Source organism: Podarcis bocagei (genome assembly GCF_964188305.1).
Source record: "Podarcis bocagei genome assembly, chromosome: 14".
In the NCBI taxonomy this organism is placed as follows: domain Eukaryota; kingdom Metazoa; phylum Chordata; class Lepidosauria; order Squamata; family Lacertidae; genus Podarcis; species Podarcis bocagei.
In genome coordinates, this window is record NC_138139.1 from 26,030,660 (window position 1) to 26,046,734 (window position 16,075).

The following is a 16,075-nucleotide window of genomic DNA, read 5'->3' on the forward strand; positions in this document are numbered from 1 at the left end:
TATCATTTGAAGTACAATACATTTCATCCTGGAGGGGAACAAAACTGTGATAGGTGACCCATATGTACCTGGTTGGTCGGATGTAGGTGCTCCTAATCACCAATGGGCAACGTCAAGGCCTCCCTCTCTCCTTCTTATGCTTGTTTGTCTTTAAACCACACTTAGACTGGACAGCCCTTCAAATGGAAGACACCTTCAAACGGAGGATTGTCCTCTGACAACACATAAGCTACCCTACTATCCCTGAAGCTAGGAACTTTGGGTCAGTCACCTTTTCCACTTCAGAGATTGCTGTCAGCATTCCCCACTCATGTCCCATGTGGACTAGAAACTCGCTCTTCTTCTGATGAAAGCTGGATTCTGGGCCCATAACCGCATGTTGTGCGTTTCCCCTGCTGCATGCACCAAGGAGCCAGTGACTGCCCCCAGGACTGGCTCCTACATTTTTTTCAACACGCTAGTCCTCATGAAATATCTGCATGGCACCGAACAATGTGATGAGAAGTTTTGAGGAAACTCTTTGCAAATGATTATTTCCTCTCTTTCAGATGGGAAAAAATTGTTACAATCAAACCTGTTCTTAGTAAATTATTTGCTCTAGCTTTGCTGGCTATACCTGATACTTTTCTTATTGCTTACGGCCGTTTCGTATCGGCACTCAAGATGCATGGATTTTTCTTTTTCCTGCACAAGACATGGCTGGAAATGGGTATATATGCTTTTCGTCTTTCCATTATAAACAACATCACAACAAACAACAACAAAAATTGGTATACATTGCATGGTGCTATGGACAACCTCGGTCCATAAAGCAGCCTGAACATTTTCCACAGAATTTTGAAAGAGATGCTGGATAGGAATGAGAGCAGATAAGATCTTTCCTATTGCGGTGAGACTCCAACAGATGTATCATTTTGTATAGGATATCCCTGCTTTACCTGGCAGCTCATAAAATGCTAAAACAAAGTATGTACAAACTGTTGCTAATTTTCATTCTGGGAATCCTTTTATCGCTTACTTCTGTCTTGTTTTGGAAATAGGGTGGGCTCTGAAAACACACATCTCAGGTGGCAAACACCAGGTTGAAGAGGTGTGTTTTTAGCATTCTCCCAAAGCTGTATAGTAAAGAAGACAGATTTATCATCTTTGCAATAACCTTTGATCTTCAACTAATAAAACTGTCTGACTGCCACCATGCAGAGAGAGAGAGAGAACTTGCCAATATTGTCCCTAAGTTAGGCTGCGGTCCTAAGTAAATAGTGCTGGGCTGGGAGTGGGGAGATCTGGGTTCAAATTCTAGTGCAAGTCCCTGGATCTCACCCTGCCTTGGCTCGTGGTGATATTTGGGTAGGAGTACTCCATGAATGTTGCCTTGAGCAACTTGGAGGAACACACAAAAGGGATGAATAAGAATACATTTTAAACAGAGGACCAGCCAAGAGGTGATCCAAGTGGAAGAATTGCTCACAAATATCTCAGGAAGACACAAGATCACGTTTGTAGCCCTCTTGGGGGAAGCAGTAGATCAGATTTCAGGGCTCTGCTTCTGTTCCACTTTTCTGGGAAGGGGACTTTCCAACCTCATTTGTGTCCTCCAGATTTCTCCATGGTCCAAACAAGGAAAACCCAGTTGTCTGGAAATTCCAGAACAACCAAACCCAGGATCCCAGAGATGGGGTGCTGGCACTATTCACGAAGGCAGCTTTCTCCAACTTGGTGCCCCTCCCCTGATTTTTTGGACTAGAACTTCAAGCCAGCACAGCCAGGCAGTAGTTCAGCACATCTGGAGGGCACCAGGTTGATGAAGACTATGCTAAGAAAAGCCACATTCTGCAGTTCAAGCCAACCTTTTGCAGGTGATGATGACCCACGTTTCTTGTTTCCCCGTATATGGCAATAGGCAAAATTAAGTTAACGTTCAAATTAGTGCCGAAGCTCCCCCGTTGGACCTACATTTTCAACAGATCAAGGATGAAGCATGGCAGAAGAGACCTTAAGTAGGAGAAAGGATATATCTCTTTAGCCTGCAGGGTAGGGAATGGTTTTGAATTATTGAAATAACGCCCCACCCTCCCGCAAGTCAATTTTATTGGGATCTGACTGCAATGTCCTTTTAGTGGAACCCTCAAATGAAATGCAATGGCAGAGTTGCATGCTGGGTGAAAAACTGGTCCCCTGCGAATACCTGGGGTATGAAATGGCAAAGCGTAAGGGGCACAGTTAGGCTGTTATACTCCTTTTTGGTAGGTGTCTGAAGTGTGAATGAAACCAAAAGAATGTATCATGCAGACGGATCAGAGAACCTGGACTGGTTGTGACTCCTTGTGGAACCTGCAACACATGGCAAGGCTCATCGAAAGCTGAGGAGAGCTTCGACCCCAAAAGGGGGAGTGAAGGAACTGTTGCTGTTCCTGTACTTGCTGCAATGGATGTTGCTGACAGGGGGAGAGAAGCTCGGAGTTGTAGCGCCCCCACTGCCATTGCAAGTGAAGAACAGGCTGTTGCTTTGAACGTGTGTGATGTGTGTGCAACGGCAAGTTTAGTGCAAGTAGAGCAAAGAGATGCACATCACATCCTGGGGGCACTCACAATGGTTCTCTTCCTTGCAGTGTGATTTTGGGCACTCCTGTCACTGTATTTCCGGGTGAGATTTAATTACAGGCCAGCAAATTCAGGTCACTTTTGCACAACGATCTGTTCCCTCTCCCCAAATCAGCCTTTTTGCAACAGAAAAAGTGTGTGTGTGGGGGGGGAGAAATGCACTAGAAAGTGTGGGCTAATACTTACTTTGAGGCAAGGCCACCTCCCTTCAAGCAAATCAGAATGAATGCTCATTAAATAGCCAACATAATCTAATCACCCGACAAACAAATCAGGATGAATGCTCAATAAAAACAGGTCACCTAGCAGTGACCAAGGAATGGCTGTTCTGCATTGGTGAGAGAGGCACTATAGTTTTCCCCAAGCTACTGGCCTGGAGAGGTTTTTGAACTGCAACTCCCATCAGCCCCAGCCAGCTAGTTTGGGGAAAGGTACCATAGGTAGAAAAAGGGTGGTTGACCTTTGAGCTGCACACGTGCAGAGAAACAGTGTCACCTTAGGGAGTGGGCTGAACCAAGAGAATTCCCACAGGTGAAAGCCAGTTGTTTGCCAAAATTTCCCAATGCTGCAGCAGGCGTTCTGGGATAAAATCATGGTGGCTGGTAGCCATCAGTCTCCCTCCCTCCCTTTTGGTCTTGCTTGTCACCGCAGAGAAAGAGAGGTTTTTACAGTTTAAGAGACAGGCGAGATAAATGTAGCAAAAGGAAGGTGTCCCTGAAACAGTTTGATTTCATTGCTCACTTCCTACACCATTTCCTCACAAATGAAGAGAGGGGCCAAAATGGCAGGCATTTCCCCTTGGCCCTAAGTGATAAACAAAATGCTTCCCATATGGAGGTGAGTAATTTGCCCTTGAGTATCAGGATTTGTATTTAAAAATAAGCAAACAAACAAACAAACAAACAAACAAACAAACAAACAAACCCACCACCCATATATCTATTCTCACTATACAGTGGCACCTCGGGTTACAAACACTTTGGGTTACAAACACTTTGGGTTACAGACTCCGCTAACCCGGAAGTAGTACCTTGGGTTAATAACTTTGCCTCAGGATGAGAACAGAAATCGTGCGCCGGCGGCACGGCAGGCCCCATTAGCTAAAGTGGTATCTCAGGTTAAGAACGGTTTCAGGTTAAGAATGGACCTCTGGAATGAATTAAGTTCGTAACCAGAGGTACCACTGTGTATATATATATATTCATTCACCATACCCCTACCAAAAAAACAAAAACCACAAATCTTGTACAAATGGATGAACATTTGCAGTGGGGAGAGGCGCTACCCTCAACCAAGCCCAGTCCAACCACGTTCCAACTTTCCACCTGGCTCAACCCAAATTGCACTGAAAATATGTCCCCCCCCTCAGAGCTTATGACAGAATACAAAAATGCACAGTGGTATACAGGAAGGGCAAGCATGTCACCTCTGCCACTTTTAAACTGTAACATCTCTCTTCACCCTTAACTGTCTTCTTCATCTGTATGTACTTTTAAAAAAAGTTCCAGCAGCCTTCCCCAACTGGGTGTCCTCCGGATGTATTGCACTGGAATTCCCATCAGCCCAAGCTGTTGCTTCCTGGGACGGATGGGAGTCGTAGTGCAACGCATCTGCAGGGATCCCAGGTTGGAAAATGGCCAGCTTACAGCACGTTCGGCATGGATCATCCAACGCCCCCCTTCCCACCTTATTCTGGCACAGCCAGGTTCAAACCATACCCCCCAATACCAAATGGAGAGATGTCAACTGAATGATGCTGGTGCGTTTTGAGTGGTGATGCGTCACGGACTGGCTTGGGGCATTTCAACAGCTGCCTAGATATGTCTTCTGGGATCGTGGTTTTCGTGATGGTGAAGTTGGATCAGCTGAGGAACTCCGATGTGGCTCCCTCTTTGATGACAAAGACAGAGATGGTAAGAGGAGAATGCTGGGACTAAACAGCAGCCAAGTTTGCATCCTTTTAGCTCTTATTGCAAAGGTTACCCCCAGCGGTACTTGAGATTCAAATGGCGCTTATTCTGGAAAAAAGGCTTTTCTTTCTTCCGTTCTCTCCTTCTTTCTTTCTCTTTGTCTTTATGCCAAAGGGCAGACAGCTCTCTACTGAAACTCTGGATCCCAAAATGTTGCGAGCTTTGCCCATCCATAATGTCACCACCAGCCAACATGTTTGGTACAGCTCCACACCTCCATTTCTGATGCCAAATTTTAAGAATGTTCCTGTTCTCTTGAATCTTGTCTAGCCCTGCTTCTCAGAAAAGGACAGAGTTTCCTCCTCTGTCCGTCTAACTATGTATGAGAGTGTTCTGGAACATCACAGTAGATTTTGAGATATAGTGGTGGCTGCCATTTTGCAAAAGATCCTTGTATATTATATTACATTTCTTCCCATATATCTTATCTATCTTTTTTTTTAACTTTAAAAAGGAACTTTGGGTTAGCAATCCACCCTCATAATCACTATAAAACAGACTCCATGTTCTCACACCACTCATGGTCTTCAAGGTTATAGATAAATTTTGTCCTATGTGGTGGATTCTGGCCAATGGGGTCCCGGCCTAGGTTGTCCAGGGTCAAAGTGGAGGCAAAGAACTCAGTAGTGCTTAGTCCACCTTCATGGTTTTTGATATATTTCTTATAGTTCTTCCTTAAGCACTGCCAAGTGGTGGTGTACAGGATGAACGCCAACGATTTCAGGGTTATTGCGATGCTCACGTACAGGTACCTGTAGACAACGTTGTCATACAGAGCACATGCTCCTTGCTCTCCACAGAACGTGCTCCAGAACAGGCATGTGGAATCAATCCCCGCTCCAAAGATCAGGGGAGGTGGGATAAAACCTGTGAAAGCAGAAGATAAGAACGTGAGAAAATGACAGAAGGGATATTTTTTCCATGTGTTGTGGACTTGCAAAAAAGTGAAAGACTATTGGGAAATCATTTATAATGACATAAAGAAGATGTTTAAGATGATGTTCCCCAAGAAACCTGAAGCTTCTCTCTTAGGGTGACAGAAACAAATACACTGAAAAAGTTGGTTAATTTATTTATTTATGCAACGAACATTGTATGCTCAAAAATGGAAAAAGGATGAGGTTCCAACGAAGGAAGAATGGCTTATTAAAATGATGGAGTATGCGGAACTGGCCAAGCTAAGAGCAAAAATTAGAGACCAAAATGACGAAACATTCTATGAGGATTGGAAACCCTTTGTAGAATATCTAAAGAACTATTATAATTGTTTGAAAACACGAGGAGGATTTGAAATATGAGCAACAGTAGAAGAGTAGAAAGACATCAAGGCTAATAATTTAGGATGTATATATGGAATGTAATAAGTTAAAATATGTAGCATTAAAGGATAAACATAGAACATAATGGGGGGATGGGAAGTCAATGGATAAATTAAACATATTGTTGATGGTAAAGTATGTAAACATTTGAAAACTAATGAACAAAATTTATATATAAGAAAACAAAGCAAGAAAAGCCATGCTGAATCAGGCCAACACTCCATCATCTTGTTCTCACAGTGGCCAACCAGATGCCTATGGAAAACCACAAAGAAGCATCTCAGAAGACATATCATTATATCTGCTTGGGTCCCTAGAACATCCTTAGCATCTTCATCAGCTCTGCTAAAAGGGCTCTCTCAACTGTCATCTACAGCAGCCCATTCCATCAAGCTACACAGGAGAGAAATGGAACGTCCAGATCTTTCTAACAGTTCTGCTGAAAGACCAGCAACTTTTGGCTCCTCCTCTGCAAGATGTTCCAGTCCTCGCTGAAGCAACATCTGAGCTCTGTTCTTATGGAGTCTCCCCCTTGAGCTCTCCATGGTGCTGGCCTGGTCTAGTCTTTGCTCTTGCTGAAGTCATTGCCTAAAGCAGCAGAGCAGCAAGAGAAAAGACGAAAAGGAAACTTACGTTTTACTTACCCAACAATCGGAGGAGAAGGAAGAGAACTCCCAAAGCGTAAGACTTCAGCTCTGGGCTCACTGTTCTGTACAGGAGAAATTCAAGCAAACAAGATATAGGTATATACAATACGTTTTCGTGTATAAAAATGGTTCCTTGCTCCAGGCTTTAATTAATGTACATGCACACCACTACCTCAGTTATGTTTTTCCGTCAACCAAGATGGTCCCATCTTCAGAAATTAAATCATTAATGTGCTCCCTTCCCTACCACTCCACTTCTAGGTGCCTTCAGATTAGAAAAAAGTTGCAGCTAACTGGTAAGTTAAGAAATCTAGCAGCATTGTGGACTTTCCCATCCACCGCCTGCAAATCACAACCCCTTGTGAACCATCACGTAAGGAATTCACATTTTTTATATGCTGGATATGACAGGAAACCTTTAGATTGGACCTTCTAGTCCAGTAACTTGCTTCCAACAGTGGTCAGAGTCGGAAGCCTCCAGAAAGGCCACAAAAAGAACCGTCCTGTTTTCTGTAGCCCCCCCCCCAACCTGCTGCCAGCACATGTAGGTAGTGGATTTTTGAAAGGAAGAAGGAAAAACTTTTTTTAAGAAAGAAGTTAGAACGTTGCAAGGAGGACAGGCAGTGTGAATGTGCAGGGAGAGGCGATAAAAAATAATAATCTATTGGCCTTGGGTCAAAAGTGTGAACATAAAAACTTAAGACGAGTTTGATGAATCAGGTCAGTGGCCCGCCTCTTCCAGCATCCTGGGCTGTTTATGAAGCAGTCCTGGCTCTTCTCGTATCTGCTATAGCAGCTGTGCTGGACAGGTCTCATGACAAGAGTAAGAATAATTGCCTTCCTACAGGAGCTGAGTTTCTGGCGGCCTCATCAGTCACCTAGCTTTCCGCTTTGATGAGGAACCTCTTTCCCATAGTTACATGTTTAGATTGGGATGGGCTGAGTGGTGCAGACAGCTGATTGGCCAGAGAATGGTAGATTGACAGAGATGTTTGCAGAGCTTTCTCTAACATCAAACAGAAGTATAAAATAGGCTGAGAACAGACACAGGAAAGAGTGTGTGGCTTTGAGATTTGAGGGCTTAAAAAAAAATTATTGACATTCTCCTTGGGAGGGCTGTGCACCAGTTTCCCCAGCGGAATAGTCTCCGCTGTGAGCCATGAAAGGGATGCTAAGTTTTGACGCAGCTTCAAACTGGGGTGTAGGACATCCAGATATAACCAGAGCCCCCTGCATTTGAAGTACTATCATAAGACCTCAGTCAGTCATGGCTTAATTCTTAAGAATTCTGGATGCTGGGTTCTGTTAAGGCTGCTGAGAGTTGTTAGGACACCCCTATTCCCTTCATAGGGACACAGGTGGCGCTGTGGGTTAAACCACAGAGCCTAGGGCTTGCTGATCAGAAGGTCGGTGGTTCGAATCCCAGTGGCAGAGTGAGCTCCTGTTGCTCGGTCCCTGCTCCTGCCAACCTAGCAGTTCAAAAGCACGGCGGGAAGGTAAACGGCGTTTCCGTGCGCTGCTCTGGTTTGCCAGAAGCAACTTAGTCATGCTGGCCACATGACCCAGAAGCTGTACGCCAGCTCCCTCGGCCAGTAAAGTGAGATGAGCGCCGCAACCCCAGACTAGTCTGTGACTGGACCTAATGGTCAGGGATCCCTCTACCTTTATTCCCCTCACAGAGGTACAATTCCCTGAATGGTTTAATTATCAATCCCTCTTCACAGTGAACTCTGGGAATTGTAGCTCTCTGAGGGGAATAAGGGCCTCCTAACAACCCTCAGCACGCGTAGCAAACTATAGCTCCCATGATTCTTAGGGAGAAGTCATGGCTGTTTAAAGCACCACAGCTCTTTAAATGTATGGTACGGATGCAGCCTTCAGCTGGCCACACTTTCAGATCCAGCTCTGCTTCAGCTGCAGCAGCCCCCATTTCTGTCACCACAGTCCCCAAACGCTCGAAGGCTCTCACCTGATGAGGATGATGACGGAGGGCGTCTGAGCCATGGCTCCGATCATGCTGCAGACACATATCACACAGAGGAATGTCAGAAAGGCTTCTTGGCATCCTGGGGTTGGGCACTTCCCAGGAACGACCGTGGCATTCTCCGCAGGGACCAGACCGAGGCACGTGCAACCCGTGAGGTTCTGGAAGAGAAAGCCCGGCTAAGGAGGCTCAGTTGACAAAACACAGAGCAGCGGATTTGTGCGGACAGGCGGAGTCCCCCAGATCCTGGGCGCCCCCCCCGTCATGTGGAATAATGACTCAAGACAATGTGCTATGGGATTAAAATGGCCACAACTTTATTATATTTCAGATATGGGTAGACTTTGGCTCAGGCATTGGGCGTTATCCCTCCCCAGTCCCCAGCTGGGGACCTAGGGAACATCAGGGTTATCCAGTGTGTGTGTGTGGGGGGGGGATAGGCCGGCTCTGGAGAACATATGTTCAAACAGAGATAGCCGCCCCTGTTACACCGCCGCCGCAGGGGAGAGCAATGACGACCTCTCGGCGTACGGTCAAAGCCTCCCCTTAGAAACCCCTTTGTATCGCTGCTGCAAAGAGGAAGATAGACTAAAGGATTCCGCCCTGGCGCCAAGTGAGGATTCCCAGGTAAGATCCTCCCTCTATTGTGTGGGCAGGTAGTCCCTCCCCTACCTGGCCTGGTCTCCTTGGCAATGCTTCCCCCAGGCAGGATTGGACAACTGACTGAGGTAGGCGGAGACCTCCAGGTATCCCACCCGGGGGAAGGCGAAGCCAAGCCTGTGTTGATGGAGCCGCTCCAGATCCAGGGGCTGCGCGCGTCCACGCAAAGGGCACCCCCCCATTTTATGCGGGGAGCAGTCATTTCTGCTACAGGGTGTGGACATGCCACTCATTCTAGTTTGGGAGCCATGGAAAGGCAAGAGGCAACCTGTAGCCTGCTTGGAAACTGTATTTAACTATGCCCTGGCTTCTGAGAGGCGCTGTCAACACACCATCGCATACCCTTCACCATTTCTTCAATGAAAATAGGGGTGTCATATTTAACAACAACAACAAATTTACTATTTGTATCCCATCCGTTTGACTGGGTTGCTCCAGCTACAACCCAGCTCCAACATATATAAAAACACAATAGAACATTAAACTAGGATTGCCATGGAAAACACAAGAAGTCCCAACAGTGGAGGAATGGCAGATGAAGACGATGGACTTTTTGGAGCTATCCAACCTGACTGGAAGAGTCCGCAATCAGAAGGAGGAGAGTACCAGAAGGAATGGATGAAATTTAAAGACTATTTAGCTAAATATGCTAAGGTAACTTAATAACTTGCAAATATCAGATAGGCTTAGGATTTAAATAGGTGATGTTAGAGAATAAAAAGTTAAAATGAAAAGAAAGAATGATGTTAAGTGATTAAGTTAATTTTATGAGAAATTTGGTTTTGGAAAACTGTTACAATGATATACATTGAAATTCAGCCGGGGGATTAGAGGAAGTCACCTAACAATGTTATGAAGATTGGATTAACTACAGTTAAGATTTATGTTTGTTTGTTTGTTTGTTTTAAAATTTTTGGAAAATCATTAATTTTTTTTTTTTGGGGGGGGGGAAACTAGGATTGACATACCATGAGGTCTTTTTGGTTGTTGAGCTTTTTTTTTTTTGAAAAATCTCCCTGAAAAGATCATTGCCATACATCACAATTTTTGGAAATTCCACCCAGACTCAATTTCACAAATCCCTGATATGTCCAGGAAAACTCAGATGTATGGCAGCCCTATATTAAACATTAAAAAAAACCTCTATACAGAGTTTTTCCTTCAGATGGCTTGGGGTTGGATAACTGAATTATTCCTTTTTCAACCTTTTGCACTATGGTCTTGGGTTTCAATATCATTATTAAAAAGCAAAATTCTGCGACTGTGTCCATAAAGAGATTCTACACTCAGGATTGTGCTCTGCACTCCTGCGAGGATCACAGTGCCACTGTAATATTGTCCATAAAAGTCAGACAAGAGGCAGGAAAATGGGAGGTACATGCGCGCGCGCGCACACACACACACACACACACACCTCCTGCATCTGCCAGTCTGAAGAGAGCCAGGGGACAGAATAAGGCCATCTTTGCTCTAGTGGTGTGCCATTCCTTTCCCCTTTGTGGTTCTCCCTTTGGCTCTTTCAAGTCTTTCAAATAAGCACAACTGTGAGAAAATTACCATTAAAAAAAGAAAAGAAAATTACCATGGGTTGAGACCCCTCGTGAATACAGGGATAAAAGGAAGACGCTGTGTCCCTGCATTAGGCTAAACCATTTTCAAATTAAAGCTTCTAATTACTTTCTGATTTACTCCCCCCCCCACTTTTCACCCACTGCTTCTAATTATGCCAGAGTGCATTAAAAAGAGTAAATTTGCCCAGCCCTTTGCAGCCTCATTTCAGAACCTCAGAACAATGAAGAGGCAAAAGATACTGGTTTGTGATGTTAACTCTGTCTCTTGCAGAAAGTCAGGAATCAGCAGCAGTAGGGATAATAACAGAGGTGCTTCCCTCTGTCTGTCTGTCTGTCTGTCTGTCTGTCTGTCTGTCTCTCTCTCTCTCTCTCTCTCTCTCTCTCTCTCTCTCTCACACACACACACACACACACACACACACACACACACACACACACACACCTTAGAAGGGGAACAGACAGCTTCAGGTTTACAGGGGATTTGTTCAGGGGCTGAAAGCCAGAGACAGGCGAGATAAGCTTTATCAACGCGCAATCAGAAAGGGAAGAAAGTGGCTGTATTCCCTTTGATCTCCCAGCCAGTTGCAAATTTTATAACACATACCTCATTAATACTTCCACAGCCACAGATAGAACCAACAATCCTCCAATTAACCCAGGAGGGAGAGGGGGATTGACAGTTAATGAAACACCATGGGACTGTCCCCCCCCCCCGCTTGGGGTGCGGTTGGTTGGGTTTTATCTTCTAGGGATACTTACCCTATCAGACCTCCACCTCTTTCCCATACCATTTTGACCCAGGAGTCCTGGCCCAAGGATGACTTGTTATTGAGGGGATGTTACCCATCTATTGGGGAGGCTAGTATGAGATCTAGGATTTCCACAATTGAAGGGCTAGGGAGGAATGGCGGTAGGGCTAGATATCTCTATCGGCGAAGGGTTTCGAGATGCAGTGATCCTCGAACCCCTTCCAATCTACGCCCCATCCCAAGGGATGAGGGTAGGGAGAACAAGGATTACACACCTCCGTCATTGGTGCTGTGCAATGCCAGGTCCATAGGCAACAAAACTGCCACCATGCGTGACTTTTTTGTCTCGCAGGGGATTGACCTGGCTTGCGTGACGGAGACCTGGGTACGGGAAGGCGAAGTAGTCTCCCTACATGAGATAACACCCCCAGGTTTCTCTGTCCTCCATCAATCGCGGACTGTAGGTCGGGGGGGAGGAGTAGCGTTGTTATTCCGGGAGGATTGCTCTTTCAGAGCTCTGCCATCACCGGCAATCTCCGGCATTGAATGTGTTGGTCTCGTGTGGGGCACCAAGGAGAGCTTGGCTGTCTGGCTGGTGTACCGACCACCCAGCACATCTGCAGCCACCCTGTCAGATATGCTGGAGGTGGTGGCGGGCTGGGCCTTGGAGTTCCCAAACCTACTGGTTTTGGGAGACTTCAACGTCCATGCCGATGCCGCTCCCTCCTCACAGGCTCTAGACCTAGTGACTTCCATGGCAACACTAGGGCTCTCCCAGTTTGTTTTGGGCCCCACTCATCAAGCAGGCCACACGCTGGATCTGATCTTTGGGGCTGGCATAGATGTGATCATGCTCCCCGCTGTGAAAGTGCCATGGTCTGATCACTACGCTTTAAAAGCCAAGATTGACTTCCCGCTCCTCCCCGGCTCGGGTGGCGAGCCTATTTGGGCTCGTCCGCGAAAACTGATGGATCCTGATAGATTCCGACAAGCCTTGCGGAACCCTGCTCCTCCTGGCGACTCATTAGATGACCTTGTTGAGGACTGGAATAACCGGCTCTTGGCAGCCATTGATGAGATCGCGCCTAAGCGCCCTCTGCGACCCCGTCGAAACCGGGCCCCTTGGTTTACTGAGGAGCTCCGGAAAATGAAGCGGGATCTCAGACGGCTAGAGCGAGTATGGCGACGGACTCGTGACGGAGCCTCAAGAACATCTTATAGGACGCTTATGAAAGCCTATGAGATGGCTATGAAAGCTGCTAAGAAATCTTACTTTGCAGCTTCTATTGCATCCGCTAGCTCTCGCCCGGCACAACTTTTTAGAATAATTAGGTCAATAACGTCCTTAGGAGGACAACCAAATTTAAGCACAAATTCGACCCACAGCTGTGAGGCATTCGCGAGCTTTTTTGCGGAGAAAGTCCTGTTGCTCCGCCGTGACCTCCCTGCCAATTTAGATACAGTGACTGAACTGGAGGCCCCTCGACTGACTTCAGGTCCAGTGTTGGACCATTTCGATCGGATACTCCCTACTGATGTGGATAGATTCCTCCAAGTTGGTAGGCCCACCACCTGCCTCCTTGATCCGTGCCCGTCTTGGCTGATTAGGGAGTGTCCAGATGTTGCGCGGACCCCCCTGGTTGAAATTATCAATTTGTCCCTTGACACGGGGACATTCCCAGGGGAACTGAAGGAAGCAGTGGTGCGTCCACTCTTAAAGAAAGCTTCATTAGATCCCTTAGACCTATCCAATTACCGCCCAGTTTCAAATCTTCCATACCTGGGTAAGGTAATTGAGAGAGCGGTTGCTGAACAGCTTGGTAGGTTTCTGGAGGAAACATCGGCATTAGATCCATTTCAGTCCGGTTTCCGTCCTGGTTTTGGGACGGAGACGGCTCTGGTTGCCCTAACAGATGATATCCGTAGACAACTGGATCGAGACGGGTCAGGACTGCTGATCCTTTTAGATTTGTCAGCAGCCTTTGACATGGTCGATCATGATCTTCTGGACCATCGCCTTGCAGACGTGGGGATACAGGGCATAGCCCGTAACTGGTTGTGCTCATTTATCTCTGGTCGGGGACAGAGGGTGGCACTAGGGAGGGAAATGTCGTCACGCCACTCCTTGGTGTGTGGAGTGCCGCAGGGCGCAATTCTCTCCCCAATGCTTTTTAACATCTTTATGCGCCCCCTTGCCCAGATTATCCGGAGCTTTGGGCTGGGCTGTCATCAATATGCTGATGACACTCAGCTCTATCTACTGATGGATGGCCACACCAACTCGGCCCCTTACACACTGACCAGATGCTTGGAAGCTGTGGCTGGATGGTTTCGTGGGAGCCGATTGAAACTAAATCCTTCGAAGACAGAGGTCCTATGGCTAGGTCGGGATAGCATGGGGATGAGGGACCAACTCCCTTCTCTTGCGGGGGCCCAATTAGTGCCATTGCCTTCCGTTAAGAGTTTGGGTGTAATCCTTGACGCCTCCCTTTCCATGGAGGCGCAAGTCACAGCAACAGCCAAGGCGACATTTTTCCACCTTCGCCGCATCAAGCAGTTGGTCCCTTACCTTTCCCGCCCCGACCTGGCCACAGTGATCCATGCGACAGTCATCTCCAGGCTTGACTACTGTAACTCGCTCTACGCGGGGCTGCCCTTGAAGCTGTCCCAGAAACTCCAGCGGGTACAGAATGCTGCAGCGAGGCTCCTCACAGCGTCTCTGCCATGGGAGCATATTCATCCAGTGCTTTTCAAGCTGCACTGGCTCCCGGTGGAGTACAGGGTCAGATTTAAGGTGCTGCTTTTGACCTTTAACGCCCTTCACGGCCTAGGACCCTCGTACCTACGGGACCGCCTCGCCTGGTATGCCCCACGGAGAGCCTCAAGGTCCATAAATAACAACACCCTAGTGGTCCCAGGCCCTAAGGAAGTTAGATTGGCTTCAACCAGAGCCAGGGCCTTTTCAGCACTGGCCCCAACTTGGTGGAACGCTCTGTCTCATGAGACCAGGGCCCTGCAGGATCTGATCTCTTTCCGCAGGGCCTGTAAGACAGAGTTGTTCCGCCTGGCCTTTGGATTGGAGCCAATTTGATTCCCTCCGCCCCCTTTTTCTTTTTTCTTTTCCTTCTCCTGCAATGAGGCTCCATTTTAATATTTTAATGTTCCATTATTTTAATGTTGTATTTTATTTTTGTTTTTAAGTTGTAATCACTCATCTTGTTTTTTATTATTGCTTGTAAGCCGCTCTGAGCCCGGCCTTGGCTGGGGAGGGCGGGGTATAAATAAAAAATTATTATTATTATTATTATTATTATTAAATATCACGAAGGGCTTATGTTGCACACGGATCTCACTCCTGGTCCCCTGCTCATGTTCTTCAGCCCCCACCCCCATTCTTATTATTTATTAAATTTCCGAGGATCACAGGGAAGTGTACCGTATTAAAACAGAAAAATTCATATCCTAGCAACAAAAATAAAATAAATAACCTCCCCCCACAATTTAAAAGGCCATAGAGGGCATAATTAGCCAAAGGCCTGGGAGAAGAGAAATGTTTTTGCCTGGTGCCTAAAGACGTGTAATGAAGGCACCAAGCCAGTCTCCCTAGGGAGAGCATTCTACGCATGAGGAGCCACTGCAAAAAAGGCCTGTTCTCGTGTTGCTACCCTCTGGTGGTTCCCTCACTGTGAGAAGTGAGTTTACAGGGAACCAGGCAGAGGGCCTTCTCGGTAGTGGCACCCGCCCTGTGGAACGCCCTCCCATCAAAGGTCAATATAACCTTTAGAAGATACCCGAAGGGAGCCCTGTATAGGGAAGTTTTAAATGTTGGGTGTTTTACTGTGCTCAATGTTTTAATTTGCTGGAGGTTCGGCATATAAATACTATCACTACTGCTAATAAAAATAATAATTGAGGGCAGCAGGTTAGGGAAGGCTGCCTTAAGAGAACTGGTGCATCTTTTGCTAATCAAAACCCTTGTCTGACAGGTTGTAGCAGTACACACAGCAGAGCTTTGGGGGTCCCAAGTACAGGGACATAGCTAGCAGCTTGAGGGTGGCCTCTGTGGTGTAGCACCCAGTGTGCCCCTCCAGCTATGCCTCTGTCCAAGTGGAAAGGTTCCCATCTGCCCTCAGAGCAAACTAATAAGCCCCTATTATGTAGGAAGGCATAAAAGACAACACAAAGTCTTTGCTTCCTAGTTTTTAAAAGTCTTTCTAGTTATTCTGGGATATGCCTTTCTCTGCTGTGCCTTGAAGCTTACAATCTTCTGCTTTTCCAGAAAGTTTGCATGTGGCCCCCCTCCACCATGCTTTCGCTTTTCTGGCCCCAAGAGCAGTGTAGGCAAGCTCCCCGCAGCTATTATTCATGCAACAACAACAACAACAAAAGAGGTGTCTGTCCAAACAGTGCCAAAAAGTGACAATGCTGTGGTTCCCCACTGGTGTGTCTGAAGAGGGACTCTGGCTCTCTGATGGCGTGCTTGCTGAAGGAAAGAGTGAGGAAGGCTTTTGATGATATCAGTGGCCCGGGAAAATGCCACACAATGGTGTGGTGTGATAAAGGAGGAGCAGAGG

General features: G+C 46.7%; 1 protein-coding gene across 1 annotated transcript in view; it reads right to left on the minus strand.

Moving 5' to 3' along the window:
- Positions 1 to 3,961: 3,961 nt before the first annotated feature.
- SLCO3A1 (solute carrier organic anion transporter family member 3A1) overlaps positions 3,962 to 16,075 on the minus strand; it is a 117,433-nt gene continuing 105,319 nt past the window's right edge. Inside the window, exons 8-10 of the mRNA XM_081171127.1 lie at positions 8,507 to 8,682; positions 6,535 to 6,599; positions 3,962 to 5,438 (exon numbers count right to left, since the gene is read on the minus strand). Coding sequence (XP_081027253.1) covers positions 5,059 to 5,438; positions 6,535 to 6,599; positions 8,507 to 8,682 — 621 coding nt within the window. The 3' untranslated portion in view covers positions 3,962 to 5,058. The remainder of the gene's footprint in view (positions 5,439 to 6,534; positions 6,600 to 8,506; positions 8,683 to 16,075) is intronic.